General features: G+C 52.8%; 1 protein-coding gene across 1 annotated transcript in view; it reads right to left on the bottom strand.

The window, feature by feature from the left end:
- LOC129583237 (neurexin-4-like) overlaps positions 1–15,751 on the bottom strand; it is a 36,054-nt gene that overhangs the window by 17,116 nt on the left and 3,187 nt on the right. Inside the window, exons 10-12 of the mRNA XM_055474954.1 lie at positions 15,548–15,685; positions 15,298–15,451; positions 14,746–14,869 (exon numbers count right to left, since the gene is read on the bottom strand). Of these exons, the coding sequence (XP_055330929.1) occupies positions 14,746–14,869; positions 15,298–15,451; positions 15,548–15,685 (416 nt within the window). The remainder of the gene's footprint in view (positions 1–14,745; positions 14,870–15,297; positions 15,452–15,547; positions 15,686–15,751) is intronic.

The following is a 15,751-nucleotide window of genomic DNA, read 5'->3' as shown; positions in this document are numbered from 1 at the left end:
GATGGCGAACACGCCCGTAACGATTTACATGGTGCCCACAATGGCGCCAGGAATGGCTAACACAGCGGGTCCGATCTACACGACGCCCACATTGGCGCCGAGTAGTTTCCCATACAGCCCACCGGCAATGCGATTCGCATCAATCCCGCCAACGTCGGGAATGCCACCCCCACAAATCGCAACGATCAGCATGGTCAGCCCGGATGGCACAATCTCGCCACCAAGGCCAGTATTGCTTACGCCACCGATCTCGCCGACCCATCTTAGGCCACCCGGACAACAGAACCTCTGGATGGATCCAAACGCGACGACCCATCTAATGAACCGGCTGAACCAACACAGAAGTCAGGTCGGAGGACAGAGCCAACAAGGGCCTGTTTCGACGATGACCACACAGGTCGTAACGTCGATGCCTCCACCTTTTGCGGTCGTCCAAGAAATCAACACTAACGGCAGGACGGAAGAGGAATTGCGTCAACAGGCAAAACTGGCTCGTGCTCACATAGACACGATCAGCCAAGCACTTACGCAGACCTCACAGATGGATCCGAGCCACACTCCATACAGAACGAAGTTGTTGGCTGAACTGTCGTACTACGAGAACCGTCTGAACGACGCCACCTTGAAGCTTCATGCCGAAGAAAAGGAAACCCTCCGAATCTGCCAACAAGCGGTAGCTCGGCATGTTGGCCAGAGACTGGGAGACCCTGACCCAGGGCCCCCGGCGATAACCACACAGGTTGTCACGCCGACGTCTCAACCAATTCCGTCGACTTCGGCAGGCCGACAAACGCCTGGCCGAACAACCTCACTGGAGATCGGAAAACTACGTCTCCGGAAGGAGGAGGCCATGAAAGAGGCCGTAAAGCTAAGAGTGTCATGGGCACGCCTCCCTCGGAACACGGACAATTACGAGGCCGAATTCCGTCGAATACGCCGACAGGAAGACCAACAAGTCGACATTGCAGCCGACTCGGAAAAGTGGATACGAGCACAAGAACAAAACTTGCGCTCGTCGGGAATATCAGCACCGACCACACAGGCGGTGATTGATGAAGAAATCCGACTAGCCCGGCTGGACGCTTTAGCGCAAAAGCGCAGTGAATATCTTCACGAAATAAATGAAGTGAAGAAGCGCCTGGCTACGCTCGACCCAACTAAGGAACACTACCCTGAAACCGTTCTGGGTAATACCGGACTGATCGAGCATTGGACTAAGAAGTTGACGGAGAAGGAGAACGAAATCCGAGCCCTACAGCCGACGACGACCCAACCAGCGGTCGTCCCAAAGAGCCAACCTCCACCCATGATGACGTGGAACGTAGGCCAAGGATTATTACCAATCCAAGTTCCGGCCTTACAAGTGAACCCGACACAGCAGACCCCACAAGGGCCACCCGTTGAACCGCTCCCAACACTGCAGGAGCTACGGGATTTTCTGCGGATGGCTACAATAGTCACAGGTCGGATGGATACAGTATTAGAAGATACACCGGCAGGAACTACCGAGGCAATGAACCTCAATAGCCACAGAAAAGCCATCCGCGACTTCATGTCAGGACTCCAGTCTTACTTAACGACCGGAATGCCGACAAGTCTGGAATTACTGAACGCAATCCGGAACAGGATACGGAACGCTCAGAACCGAGCTAACCTGTACCCACAGCTCGTCCAGAACCTGGAGGCAGCCGAACGTCGGTCGGAAGCCGTACAAATGCCCACATTGGCAGAAGTACAGGCCGCTATCCGAACGGGAGATCGAATCCTCGATGAAGTGAGGATGACGCAAGGCGGCGACTTGATCGCCGTAACCAACAGAGCAGCGTTGGTAAACGACCTTTACCGGAGTTTACGGATCGCCCGCAAACTCGCCGAGCAGGACGGCGGCATAACCACAGACGATTAGGCCATTCGACTAAACATACATTACCGGAGGATTAGACAGATAATCCAGAGCCAAACAGGAGGAGCCGAACAACAGGTTCCCCAGCCCCGGTATCATGCGATGGCATTTCAGATCGGACAGGATGACCAGACGACAGAGGTCTGGAAAACCATCCTCGAAGGCAAAGAAGCTCTTCAGACGATCTACGGACGTATAGCTGACGGAACCCGGGATCCTACCGAATTAGATCCAGTTCGGAAAATTAACGATCTCATAGCCCACATAGGGCTAACTGAAGATCTTACTCGGTACGGTTTGCCCACCACAGAGGTGGACAAACACCGACTCCGAACAGTTATGGATCAGGTGAAGACGGCTATCTCGGCGGAGAAACTTCCGTCCTTACTGACGGATAACGTCCAACCGACGACGTTAATACCGGGAGCCGTCGTGACTTCACCGATATCATCGCCTCCGCCGACGACCACACAGGTCGTAACGGCGAAATCTCCATCATCCGACCGGATAATCCTCTACGGTGGATCCGCTATACAGGAGGCGGAAGACACCCTTAAACGGATTCAGCAACGCGCCGAAAGAGGACTCGAGCCGAACGTGCAGAGGATAACTTCCGAGTTCGCCACTCACATACAACTTGTGAGGAACCTGATACAACCAGGCACGGTCGAACCGGGAGTTCATTTCCAATTCGTAATGAATGGTATAAACCAACTGCGGGAATATAGCCGAAGCCAACGCCGACCAGAGTCACGGGGTCAACATCGACCACAGGACTCTGACACGGAAACCTTGGACGCATTACCGTCGACCTCATCGGCGGCGGAGACGCACTCGGCAATGCGGAAAAGCCGCAGAGAAAAGATGTCCTCCATAATTACCGACGGATGGGACTTACTGGAAGACCTCCAGCGAACGTTCGTACAAAATACGCCAACGGACGGCGAAACTCTGAGAGTGGCACGGCAGAAGATGAACGACTTGACAGCCTACTTGAAAAAGGCAGACGACTTACTCCGCAAAGAAGAACCGACCGAAGTCGACGAACGACAACTCAGGTCGGTAGTTGAGCGGATCACAGAGATCCTCAACGCGGAACCCGAGTACACTCGGATCGCCACGCCGTCGCCACCTCGCCGAGCAGCACCGACTACGACAGCGGTGATGACTCTAGTCGGCACGACACCAATGGAAAACTTGACCGGTAACTTGGATATAATTTCACAAGCCGGACAGGATTTAGCCGACATCTTTCACCACCGACTTAGTGGAACCCTAACGGAACAAGAGGAAACCGACCTCACCCGGATCGACCGAGCACTACGACTCGAGTTGGATTGGGCCGATACTCTAGGCTCATGGGGAATTCCACCGCCGGGTCCGAACCGGGACCGGCTAATTGAAGCACTTCAGTCGGTGATCGATCATGTTAAGCAGTACTTGGCAAACCCGAACAAAGCGGGAGCGCCAGTACCAGCTCGTAGGAAAACACCTTCTCCAGTCCCATCACCTGGACTCGACGTCGAACTCCCTTTCGCCGAGGCAGCCGAACCAAAGGCAGTCGACATCGGTGAAGTCGAGAATCAGTACCGAGAAGCGGTCGACGTCATGGAGAAGCTCGGAAGACAACTCCGGGAACTCGACCCGAATAACGCCATGGAGAAGCAAATGCGCGACGCCTTGGACCAGCAGTATAGCATCTGCTCAAGGCGGGTCGAAGACTTGTGGAAAATTTTAGAGGCTAACCCACAAAGGGTTCAGCCGACTTCCACTCAGCCGCAGCCGACTGCTTCGCAACAACCGCTCGAGCCCACATTGGCAGAAAAGCGTGAAGCCCTTAACGACAAGTTGGCTCGTACACAAAGGATTGCCGATAGCTTGCAACGCCAAGTTGATAACATGGACGGAACAGATCCGACCATCCGCAACATCCGGACGGCAATCGAAGATCAAATTAAGTCTCCAGATGCACATCCAGGATGTGCAAACCGACCTCGAAATCTTACGGCGAAAGGAACTCGAGGAACAACGGAAAGCGGAACAACACGCACCCGGTTCGCAACAGCCGAACACCTCGAGTCAGCCGACTTCGACAACAGCTCGGATTCAATCCCAGCCGACCTCAACAGCAGGCTTGGCCCAACCGAAACCGATGGAAATGGCCGATCGGCCCATGTCTCCGGCCACGGAAGCCCGAATCATGGAAGCCATACCGGACACGGATGAACTGCCGAACACGGTCGCGCCACATATAGTCAAACTATTGACTAGAGTAGCGGAACTCATCACAGAGATGAGAGCCCGCAGAAATTTTTGTGAAGATAACAGCCAAGAAGCGAACGACTTGGATCGAGATATCCTAGCGTGGGGAAACAATGCCCGGTTTATACGACGACTATGTCATCCGGACGCCCCACAAACGATGAGGACTCGACAACACCTAATCCGAACGACCTCATGGTTGGAAACAAGGGTGAACGAATACGAGGAAGAGAAGGAACGGGACAAAGAACAGGAATCGACCAGCTTGGCAACAAACGCCATGACTGAAGGTCGACCGTCGCGGATCACAAAGATCCAGTCGGCTCGGAAACCGAGTTTCGATTCTGTCCGACTTCCACCTCCAGCCCCACCAGCCAAACCCGACCTTGAATGGGCAAAAGCAGTCAACACACAGTTACTGCGAGCGGACGCTGTCATCGTCGAACTTCGAAAGATGATGGACGAGACCGACCAACGGAGTCCGCAATACTGTCAGATCGATATCAATCTCGGACACTTGGAGAACAACGCCAAGGAAGCCCGATTTATCCTCCGACCAACAACAGTGTGGTCGGTAAAGAATCAGGAACGGCTGCAAACCCTGACGGCCATGATTCAGTCCTTCGTAGACGACTTCTACAAGCGGAAGGAAGCGGAAGTGCAACGTAAGCCGAAGAGGCCGCCCTCCGCTAAGAAGCCTAAGGTACAACCTGTCAAACCGACACAGGTAGTTCCACCGGTGAGTCACCAAGACGAGCCGATGGACGAAGTACCGGTACCTGGACTTGAAGGCGAGGATGAACCGATGGATACTTCGGAGGAAGTCGGAACAACAGAAGTAACCCGACCTAAACCTTTGGAACGACCTACAACGTTACCTGGGCTCTCACAAAGAGAACCGCAGAGTGAACGAACACCCGACGGTCGACTCGTTCTCCAACCTGGCGGATCAAACTCACCGAAATTCGCTAGGAAGCCGAAACTGACGGACAACATTGAAGAGCACGGTCCACGCAGGCGTCTCTTCCCGTCAAAGTCGCCATCACCAGTCAGGACCAAGGAACGACTCTTGGAAATCCTGAAGGCGACTCCGTCTTCCTTACCACCGGCTGAAGAGAAGCCGAGCCCGTCACGGAAAGTGATGGGAGCGAAGGCCTTATTTACTCCCGGCATCCACAAGAAGTTGGTTAGCCAAGCTAAAACATTGGATCTTCAACGGATACTTTACGAAGCACAACTTCAAGGAGGTATCCGAGATCGGACCATGACCGACGAGCAACAGACCCAAACGGCCCAGAAGATCCATGCTACGATCCAGGATAGGGACAAAGTCCTGCGACGGTTGGTGACTCTAAGATGCGGAAAGCAGGAGTTACGACAACTCCCGCTGGACTCTAACATGATCCAGACGATCCAACGTCTCCGTAATCCTAGCATCAACCCGGGCGCCTACACACTGGAGATTCAACCTCGGCCCGGAGAAGAGGTAACCGAGAAGATTCCGATAACAATGTCGGATAGTAGTGAAGATGAGGAGAATGCGGACGACGTTGACTCCGATGACTCCATTCAACGGAAGGCAGCGACACCACCGAAGGGATCCACGCCGAAACGAGGCAGATCGCCGGTAAAACAAATTTCGCCGACCCGATCAGCATCCCAGCCGACTAAGCTGCCGAGTCAACCGACAATGGAAAAACCACTCAGGTTTACACCTCGGAATACCCCGACGAAACCGAAGAAAACCGAAGACGCGATGGACACACATCCCCTTCGGAAGCGCGAGTCGAAACAACGGTCGAAACGTCACCACAAAGGGACGAACCGACCTCGGTACACTCCGGCCCACGTCTAACAATTGACGAGTCTCGAACGAACGAGTCGGCAAAGGAATCGGTAAACATACCGACCAAACGGAGTACGGCTAAGGAGAAACCACCTCAGGACTCATCGCGCGAATTCCATGACGACCCAGCCTTACAACATGTGAAGGACTTGACAAGGTCGGAACAGGATGCCTGCATCGACATGGCATACCCGGAGGATAGGGAACTCTGGCACTCATTGAGAATCCGACGTGCCAGCATACTCGGAAACACCACAGAAGCTCGGCGTGACCACGACCGGCTTACCGAGAAGATGGCCGACGTTATGAAACGTATGGGAGAACATTACCGAGCGGAAAAGAGTCGACCTAAAGCCCTACAAGCGGCTACGCCGACTCCACACAAGGTCAGCGCTTCGGAACCCAAGTCGACCAAGAAGACGGCACAGCAATCCGTCAAGATGAAAGTCCCTCCTCCAACCAGACAACCTTCCGTCCAGATCAACGATGATCTGGACACACGGGTCATCAACTCGGCCAATTCCGCGAAATCCCACAAGGATAATCGGAAGGCCAAGAAGGAAGCAGCGAAACAACCCGCTAAGCCGCAACCGACGGAAACTCAGAAGAAACCAGTAAAGTCGGAGGCCAAAGAGACGACCAAACCGAAGTCGGACTCTACGGTAAAGACGCCGAAGCCTAATCCGGCCAAGCGGCACAAGTCATCCGATGACTTGGATATTTCGGATGCCGGCCCACAAAGGACCGAGCAAAAGGAGAAAGCTCAACAACCGCACGACAAGGATGCGGTTGAGCGAAAATTCAAAGAAGTCATGGAGCGGACCGGCACAAAGCCGGCTAAGACTTCAGGAGGTCGGCTACGGAACCCACCAAAACCGCCGACTCCGGTCGAACAACCCCAGCCCTCCACATCCAAGCAACAATCCGATGTGGAATCCGATCAGATCTCGGACATCGAGGAAAAGGACTCAATCTCCGACCACGGAGAAGGTGACCCTTACGAAGGATTTAAAGGCGACCTGAAGGAAATGTTCGACCATGGAGCGGACACGGACGAATCACAGTGGCCAGCCCCAGATGACGAGCGCGAGCGCCTTCCGGACGAACAGCCGGATGACCCGGTCGATACATTAATCCGTACCGTCCGAGTACACGTCGAAGTTGTAAGGAGCATCGAAAACGCCAGGAAAAACGGCGTGGACATTTACCAGTCCTTGGTCCGAGACCTGTCCAATAACATCCAAGTCGGAGGCGAAACCGGAAAATGGTTGACGCATCAACTCATGATGCAGATCGTCGCCTGGACTTTGGATTTCGGATTAGCAGTAGCCGTTCACCGACAATGGGGACGGACGGCCGAACTGCTTCCACCGGACCTCATCAAAGCACTTAAAAGTGCAGCCGCCAGGAATGCGGACGATACACCGACTAGAATTGCACGGTGCATCGGATACAGTAGGAATCCCCGTGGATCAACGTTGGTCCAAATTGCCCGTGTATATAACGTGATGTACATGGACAAGAAGGGGAACATCGACGAAATCATCACGGATAGGATAAGCGACCGGATTACGTCCTTGGTCGAACAACACACCCTTCAGACGACCAACGCGGAACGCGACGTACCAGTACGGTACACTGTGCCTAACTTCATACCGGAACAACATCGGCGTGAGTTTAACCTCCGGATGTCTTACGTCAACACGGACAAGCCTCCGGCCGGCACGGAACCTATCGAAGAATATAGTGACTCCAACGAACAACCGTCGGAGGATGCAGCCGCCTTGCTGCATATAGCTCGTACGGCTGGACAGTCGTCACAAAGACGAGTCCAAGTCTTACCCCGACCTCGAGCACCCCATGAACCGACAACATATGTCGGCACGGCAGCAGCTCCAGGGGGACGAGCAAGTACGGCAAAACCGACTCGAAGCGCGAAAGGACGGTTCATTCCGAGGGACGTACAGTCACTCCCGCCGTCTTCGCCTATGGAAATTTCACCGGAGCCGGAAGACTTAACCCAACAGAAAGGAAAGTCGAAGTCGGCCAAGACGAAGTCGACTAAGCCGGCCAAGAAAAAGGAACCGAAGTCATCGGAACCGATCTCGTCATCCGAGGAGGAAACCGAAGATGACGATGACGACGACGATTTCCAAACACCTGGAAATGGATCGCCGAAGGACGACGACGATGATGACGACGACGGGGATGGTAAACCTCCACCACCGTCGAGCTCGGCACCTCAACAGCAGGGCGAACCGGAGATACCGGATAGACAACCGGAGGAGAAGGACGGCAGCGACAAAGCTGAAGAATCCAAAGGAAATGAAGACGATGGTGGAGTGTATATCCCTCGTCAGTACGGTAAACGGATACCGATAACCCCTGATACTGACGAGCGGCCACTTCTCTCCGAATGGAACGAAGACACCATGGAAGTGTTGCCGGACGACATCCCTCCGTTGACCAACGTTAGGGTCAAGTATACGGGAATTAAATCGGCTTCAAAACCGAAGCCGAGTGTATCGGAATACGATGCGGGATGGATGTACACATTCGCCGCCCTGAAGGCCTTGGCTAACCGTGGACCGAAATTTGCCACACCAAGAATCGCCTTCAAACTCCTCCAACATTGGAAGGTAGACGAGAAGGGCGACTGGCGACAACTTAGCCAGAATAACGTGCGACATTACTGCGACCTGGGATACCATGCCGGAAAGATAATACGTACGTACACCAGCACAAAGCGGATGTACTACGAGTTCCCACCGGCTAAAAAGGACCCGGCCCCTTCAACATACGAAGGATGGACACACGCCATTGAAGCGTGTATGGAAATGTCCTGGCATCCCGACGGACTTACCCGTGGAGAAATACTCCACCAACTTACAGCACGGTTCGAGTTCGAGTGGACAGCAGCAGAACCGCAGTTGGTCGACCCCAAATACAAGCCTAAACCGGACGTAACTGCCGGACGCAAGAAGTATTCCCTGGAAGACGAACTGGAATTCGTCTTATCGAAGGCACTCTATCAACAAAGATTTGCCACAAACACCGATCAAGTCCAGGGCGGCCAACGGTTCATCGCCTTAAACCCATCAACTCACCGGCACGGACACTTACCGAAGGAACGATCCACCTCCGCACAACCGATCGAGTTGGCTGACTCGCACCAAGCAAGTCGGCCGGAGTCAACAGAAGCACCGACACGGGAATGAGGAAACGCAGAACGCGTTGGAGGAGAGGCATAACCGACCTTCCTCCAGTGACACCACATAGGCGTCACCGACCAACAGAAGTCGACTTACCTCATTAGACGACCACAAAGGCGTCTTGGACCAGCTCGAGAACCGACCTGGCCCGACCGTAGTAATTATAGGGTGTAAATCATAGGACGCAACCGAGAAACGGTTGGCTTACCTTTGTTTTGACAGACTCGAACGGAAGCTTACACGGTGGACTGCCAACAGTGCAGGGATAACGCGACGAGGGACAACAACAGATTGCCCTGCGCGCAATGCATCGTATCCTTCACGAACGAACGAGTTACCGGCACGGGACCACAACACCGCGCTCAGGCGGCGGCACTTTACATTAATGTTGTCGCTGGTAACTTGAGCGCATATCGGTACCTGGCCGGCAGAGAATACCTTGTCGACCAACTAGAGTCGCATGAACAGGATAACCTGGCTACACTCCAGCGGCAACGAACCCGCGACCCGAGATGGGAAGGAACCCGACCACCAGTCTTAACGGATAGACTGTGGGAGTACCGCCAACTGCAAGACGCAAACCGTCAATTGGAGGACCAGAGGAAGATCAGAGAGGTCGACAAACGAATTGCCTCGATGAAGGTCCATCCCCCACCGACCGATTATGAACCAGAAATAAAAATTCGGTTACCGGCACCCACACAGGGTCGCTCGGATAGCGAACAGCTGATCCACGACGTGCGCGACGTCTTCGTCGGAGACCCACACCGACCATTGACGAGTGCATCGGTAACGATGATGATGAACATGCCAGACGGAACCCAACAGTCGGTTACCCTCACTCCGGCGACTCAGGAACAGTTGATGGCAATCCCACATAGGGCAACGCCAGTAGTCACACAGGCTCGTCCAACTGTTTCCCAGCAGATTCCCCAACACGGAACCCACGGAAATCGGACTCAACCGGCGGCTCAACAGCAGCAACGCCGACCGAGTAAAAACCTAGCGGGACACGACCTCCGACACAGGATTGGTCCTGTTGATCTTCGAGACAGAATCGAAGAGCAACGTGCAGTCATTCGGCAAGTCGGAAAAGAGCCGACCAGACCTCCACCAGGAAAACGGACTGGATCCGGAGAAACGGGAATTGGACTTACGGTTATGACACATGAACGGTATGCGACAAAGTATGCCTTTTGTGAGGATCACATAGATCCCAGCGACGACGCGACCAGATTCATTAGCTGGTACCGACAGAAGAAGACTTTGCCCAGCGGATTCAATTCATCGCCCTACGAACCTTGGATGTCAGATGACATAGCACCCGGCGCACGACCATATGCGCTGCGGCTCCGCAAACAGGCGGCCAGGGAATCGAGGAAAGGCAGAGCGGATCGCCCCGGCCAAGAAACGGATGAGACCGACGAGATGTCTCAACGGAGTGGCCCGGCGACTTGTAAACCCAAGGATCCGACCATCCGGCCACATAATCGACCTGGCCCGGATGATGAAGATGAAGATGATTACTTCGGCGGCGACAAACCCGTCGAAGTCCCACTCAGTTAAGATCGAGTTCCCACATTGGAACTCGATCCCCCACCGGAACAAACCGAGGGGACTTAACGCCGAGAAACGGCACGGTCGAGAACCGACCTGACTGAGAACCAGTCTAACGGACAAATGGCACCGTCGAGAAACGACCCCGGAATGGACATTTTTCTTCAGTTTTCTCTCCCCAGAAACCGACCAAACCATGTATACAGCGGAAGTCAACGATGACTTTGCCAGAATGCTGACTACACAAGTCAGCCGGATTCTTCGGTTTTGACCCGGACATGGATGGTTAGACCTGACAAACCGGTTTTTCCACCGTTCCGGTACGTCTCCCGAGGAATCCCCTGGACAGAACTGAGCAAACCGACCTCAGTTCCCCAGCATGGCATGAACAGATCGTGAACCACATCTGCTAACATAGCAGATCGACAACCACGTTCTGCGACCATCGGAGCCAACAGAAGCCCCAATCCGCGTTACATGGAGCCGACCGATAGTTACATGGTACAGATCACACCATTAACCACGACCGGCTATGAAGATTACTCCGGCCAACCGACTCCGGAGCATAGACCGAGAGGATTACGCTAACGTGGCGCTGAATACGTCGCTGCGTGTTCACCGCCATGTTTGCCGAGCACCCGTGGCCAACTTCGGAACCGGGTAGCCGAGCAGCCTTCACCAGTGTAAATAGCGGATATCCCTCGGCCGAGCTGCCAACAGTGCAGGAAGACTCGGAGCTGACCACAAAGGTCGACTTCGTACTTCACTCATAACTTGGAGATATAACAGATATCGCGGCACTAGCCGACCACAAAGGTCGGTTGTGCAAGCCGATCACAAAGATCGGTTTTGGAAAACTCGGAACAGATTGTTCAGAGAGTTGAAGTCGGAATCGCAACGATGCATGATCGCCGAACTACGACTTGCTACCTTAGCCGATCACACAGATCGACTAAGTATACGGTAGCCGACTAACGAGAAATCGACATTATGGCCGACCACACAGGTCGACCATAACGGCCAACAGAAGTCGCCCATGAAGAATGAACGGAAGCTAACGGTTACGTGGCAACTTGACCGGATTCTCCGTTTGAACCCAGATCTACAGGAACTCAACTAGGAACCTGTACCCGGAGTCCAACCGCAGTCTCCCCCGGACGATATCGGGTAAACCAGCCGATTCACCGGTGACCACGACTACGCGCGTCTCGAACGTGCTGCCATTACCTGAAGAGGAACAGCGACGGTGATTTGGCCGCCACTCCAACGACTCCGCCGCGACCTGCTTCCCCATGTCTTCAATGGAACACCTTAGGCAGACCGAGTTAGAACACTCGGCCGGCACCCCTTTAACGAACCCCCGATGACGATGACCACCTGCCCGCAACAGTACTGGCCAGTCGGCCTTCGTCAGCGGCAAAGAAAATCTCCCCGTGGACGTGAGTTGTCTACCCCCCAACAGAAGTGGCTAGGCGTCTCAGGTTCGCGACAAAACAAAACGGAAGAATCGAATCTGACGACCTCAGGGACTTGCATGTGCATGAAGTTTAAACCAAAGAGCCTGGCTCGGCAACCGGGGCCACAAAGACCCCTAGTGTTGTAGGCGAGCACAGTCGCATGACGAAGCGCCAGTCACTCGGCCAACAGATGCCAAGGAAACTCTTACTTCGCAGGACTTGGCGGCCCAGAGGCAAGTCATTCGGATAAACAAGCCAACAGTAGCTCGGATCCGACCCAGAGTTCATGTCAGAAGCCACAGAAGGAACGGAGTTGTGCTGCCGAACATCCTTCTGCCAGTCAATACTGACCGACGGATGTCCGAACAACGGAGACCCGGCCAACTGTAACCGTAGGCACAGAACTTTTAAGTCGGAAATCAGCCGACCTTGGAACTCCGACATGGATAACCGACCTCGAACGGAAGTCGGAAGTCACCAGAGGGAGGTCGGAAGTACACGACAACAGGTCGGAAAATCCATCGGAAATAGAAAATCGACCTCCTAGCCCAAGAACTTTGCTTTTTCGACGGATGAACACACAGTTCATCCGACTCGAAGAAGTCGGAAATTAGCCGACCTCAAATGAAGGTCGGAAGTGACCGACAACAAGTCGGTAACGTCATTTGGAAGTCGAGAACCGACCTCCTGGCGGAAAAACCTAGCCTTCGGACGGATGAGCACACAGTTCATCCGACTTTCCGAAGCCGACCATAACCGACCACAAGTCGGAGGTCGGAAACCCAGTCAGCATGACCGAAGACGATTGATCACAGTTTGCGGTGGATGAATTCGACCTGAAGGCACTTGTTTAGCCCCACATGGGCATGTTATTGCAGGTTAACCCTAGTCGACCACCGACGGATAGGATGACCGACCTCGACAGAAGGTCGGATAACAACGGAATACACCGGATGGAAGTCGACCGGACACTTCCATCGAACAAACCCACGATTTCCGATCGGACCTTCGAGCCAGTTCGACTCGGATTACTCCAAACCAGGCTCGTGGTAGCAGATTAAACGGTTGTAACTGACCACTTTTCGAACGGAACTGCTGTACATGACGACCACAAAGGCCGCATGACTTACATACAGCTTTTTCCGATCTGAACTTTAAGAATTCTGAACATAGCCGAATTCCCTTTAGCCGCCGATCGACTTATCGGTAGGCCGACCTTGGTCACACCGACCTTGGTCCTATTCCCCATTTAGAGAGGATGCCTCGGCATTTGCATCTGCAACAGTGCCTCTCCATCCCGAACGGACGGATACGAGTCGGAAGTAAGTGTTTAACCGTGCTTACCCGACCTCGGAGAATGTAACCGGTTACGACGGGTAACCCGGGAACCGATGCCCCGGACCCAACTTTACCGGATGAAAGTGGACAGGAGACCCCGTGGAGACTCAATCGCCCCGTGGACGTCATCCTAGTCGGAATAGGACCCCCGGACAGATTTTTGCATTTTTTTAGCATTTCTCCTAACAAACGGAATTGTATTTTTCTAGTTCGATCTCTTTGACAGATCTGTTTTGTAACCCCTTTTGCTCACTGGAATTGTGATTAAACTTTATTTACTTTCTTTCGCGCTGCATAAAACTTTCATTACATTTTTTTTTTACATTGTTCTCCGCTGCCAACAGACGCAAGAAGCCAGCCAACAGAAGCATCACCGGTCCAACGAAACGCCCGAGCGGCTTCCGGATTTCTCGGCCGTGAGTGGCTTCCACTCATGGGTTCGGAAGTGAAGAAGGGACGGTCGACCAGACACCGGACTCCCACTGCCAGAGGACGCGTACCGGCGACCCCACATTGGGTCCAACCGGAGAGTTGTGCGGTACTGGTGCGGTACCGAGTCGGAGCATCCTTCGCGGGAGCTCGGATTCCCGCCCAGAGGCATGTCAGAGGCGTACGACTGCGCCTGGTGCGTACGGTCCACACAGGACGTACTTGCACCATTGCTTGCCGTTACCACCTCTCTCACTGTACGTACGTGTGCTGCTGCACTGCACTCATCCGCTGAAGCGGATATACGCAGCGCATACACTGAGCCACACTTGCTCTCTCGTTCCTCTTTCGCAGTATGACTCAGCGTTCATACGCTCGCGTTGGATAGAGTCCAGTCTGCGCATCATCACACAGCTGATGGCACACAGCACGTGCTTGCCGCCAGTTGCTTCTTTACACGCCTTGAAGACGCTCAAGAACCGACTTTAGCACACACTTGCTAGATTTAGCCATCACTGCTATTGTTCTTGCTTTCCTGCTATTACGCAGCATTGTTCCCCCTTTATTTGTACAATAAAGCATCACTCGTGATCTCCTCGTGCTTGTCTGTTACATATTATTCTAAGCATACTAATACAGGTAATTATACTGCACGATTACCAAAAAGATATCGCAATCTTCATAATTACTATTCCTTAACATGAATTTTTCTACTTCAGCTGCAGTACACGTACTACTCACGGTCATAGGATGGGAAGAGCTACGGCACACGGCGCCACCATAGCCAGTTCTGGAACAGTCGCAGGTGAATTCTTCCCAAGACTGTCGGCAGATCCCTTTGTGATGGCAAGGGTTTGGAATACATCTGTGTAAAATACAAGATGAATACACAAGATGAGTACTGCTGATACACCAGCTGAAAACTGCTTTGACAAAGACTACTGTTGTTTATTTCTGTTTTCTCCCATTTTTGCCATAAACAAAAAACAACAGTTGCTCACATAATTTTGCTTGCCAAGAAAGGGACAACAAAGTTTTGCAGAGGATTATTCTATTGCATCTGATATTATTCGTAATTGAACTAGCGGATTATACGAGTAAGTGATGATACCTGACTTCGCAGCCGCTGTTCTCCATAAACCTTCTACTTCGGTTACTTATGACGCAAATTACGCGGATAAGCTGATACCTCCTCACGCAAATTGTAATTGTAGATCTAGAGTTTACGATCTCACTTCATCGGATTTGAAATTCGGAAGTAACTATTACAGCGCACATAAACTGATAACTTACCGATCTCTCATTGGACATTCGTTGAACAGAACTTGAGAAACATAAGATGCAGATATTCGGCTAGCCATTGCGGTGATATCCAGGTTCATCCCGTCAACAACCAGTTTGCGCAGGCACCCGCGGATGCCCAGCTCGTCTTCCGCTCTGCGGTAGCCTTTACAACGATAGTTCAAATTCATAGTTAAAAAAATCGCAAAGAAATGCCTTTCGACTAATCGTCCACGCGGTTTTAAATATGCTACCGAAGTACCGAAGACATATTCCGGTTTAGCGGTGAAGGATAGTAATCGCTTGGTGGTGGCTACCATTTGGTCCAGTGTCTGTATAATTTGATTGAGACGCGCTGATACAGAATACGAATGCCACATTCCATCATTGACCGTTACTCCTGAAATACAGTTACTTTTATGCTTTTACTATATTTTACCATTAGGATAGAATCCATTCAGTACAG

The sequence above is a fragment of the Paramacrobiotus metropolitanus genome, unplaced genomic scaffold (assembly GCF_019649055.1).
Source record: "Paramacrobiotus metropolitanus isolate TYO unplaced genomic scaffold, Prichtersi_v1.0 Parri_scaffold0000010, whole genome shotgun sequence".
NCBI lineage: Eukaryota > Metazoa > Tardigrada > Eutardigrada > Parachela > Macrobiotidae > Paramacrobiotus > Paramacrobiotus metropolitanus.
The sequence above is the reverse complement of the archived record's forward strand: the minus strand, read 5'-3'. Positions and strand labels throughout refer to the sequence as shown.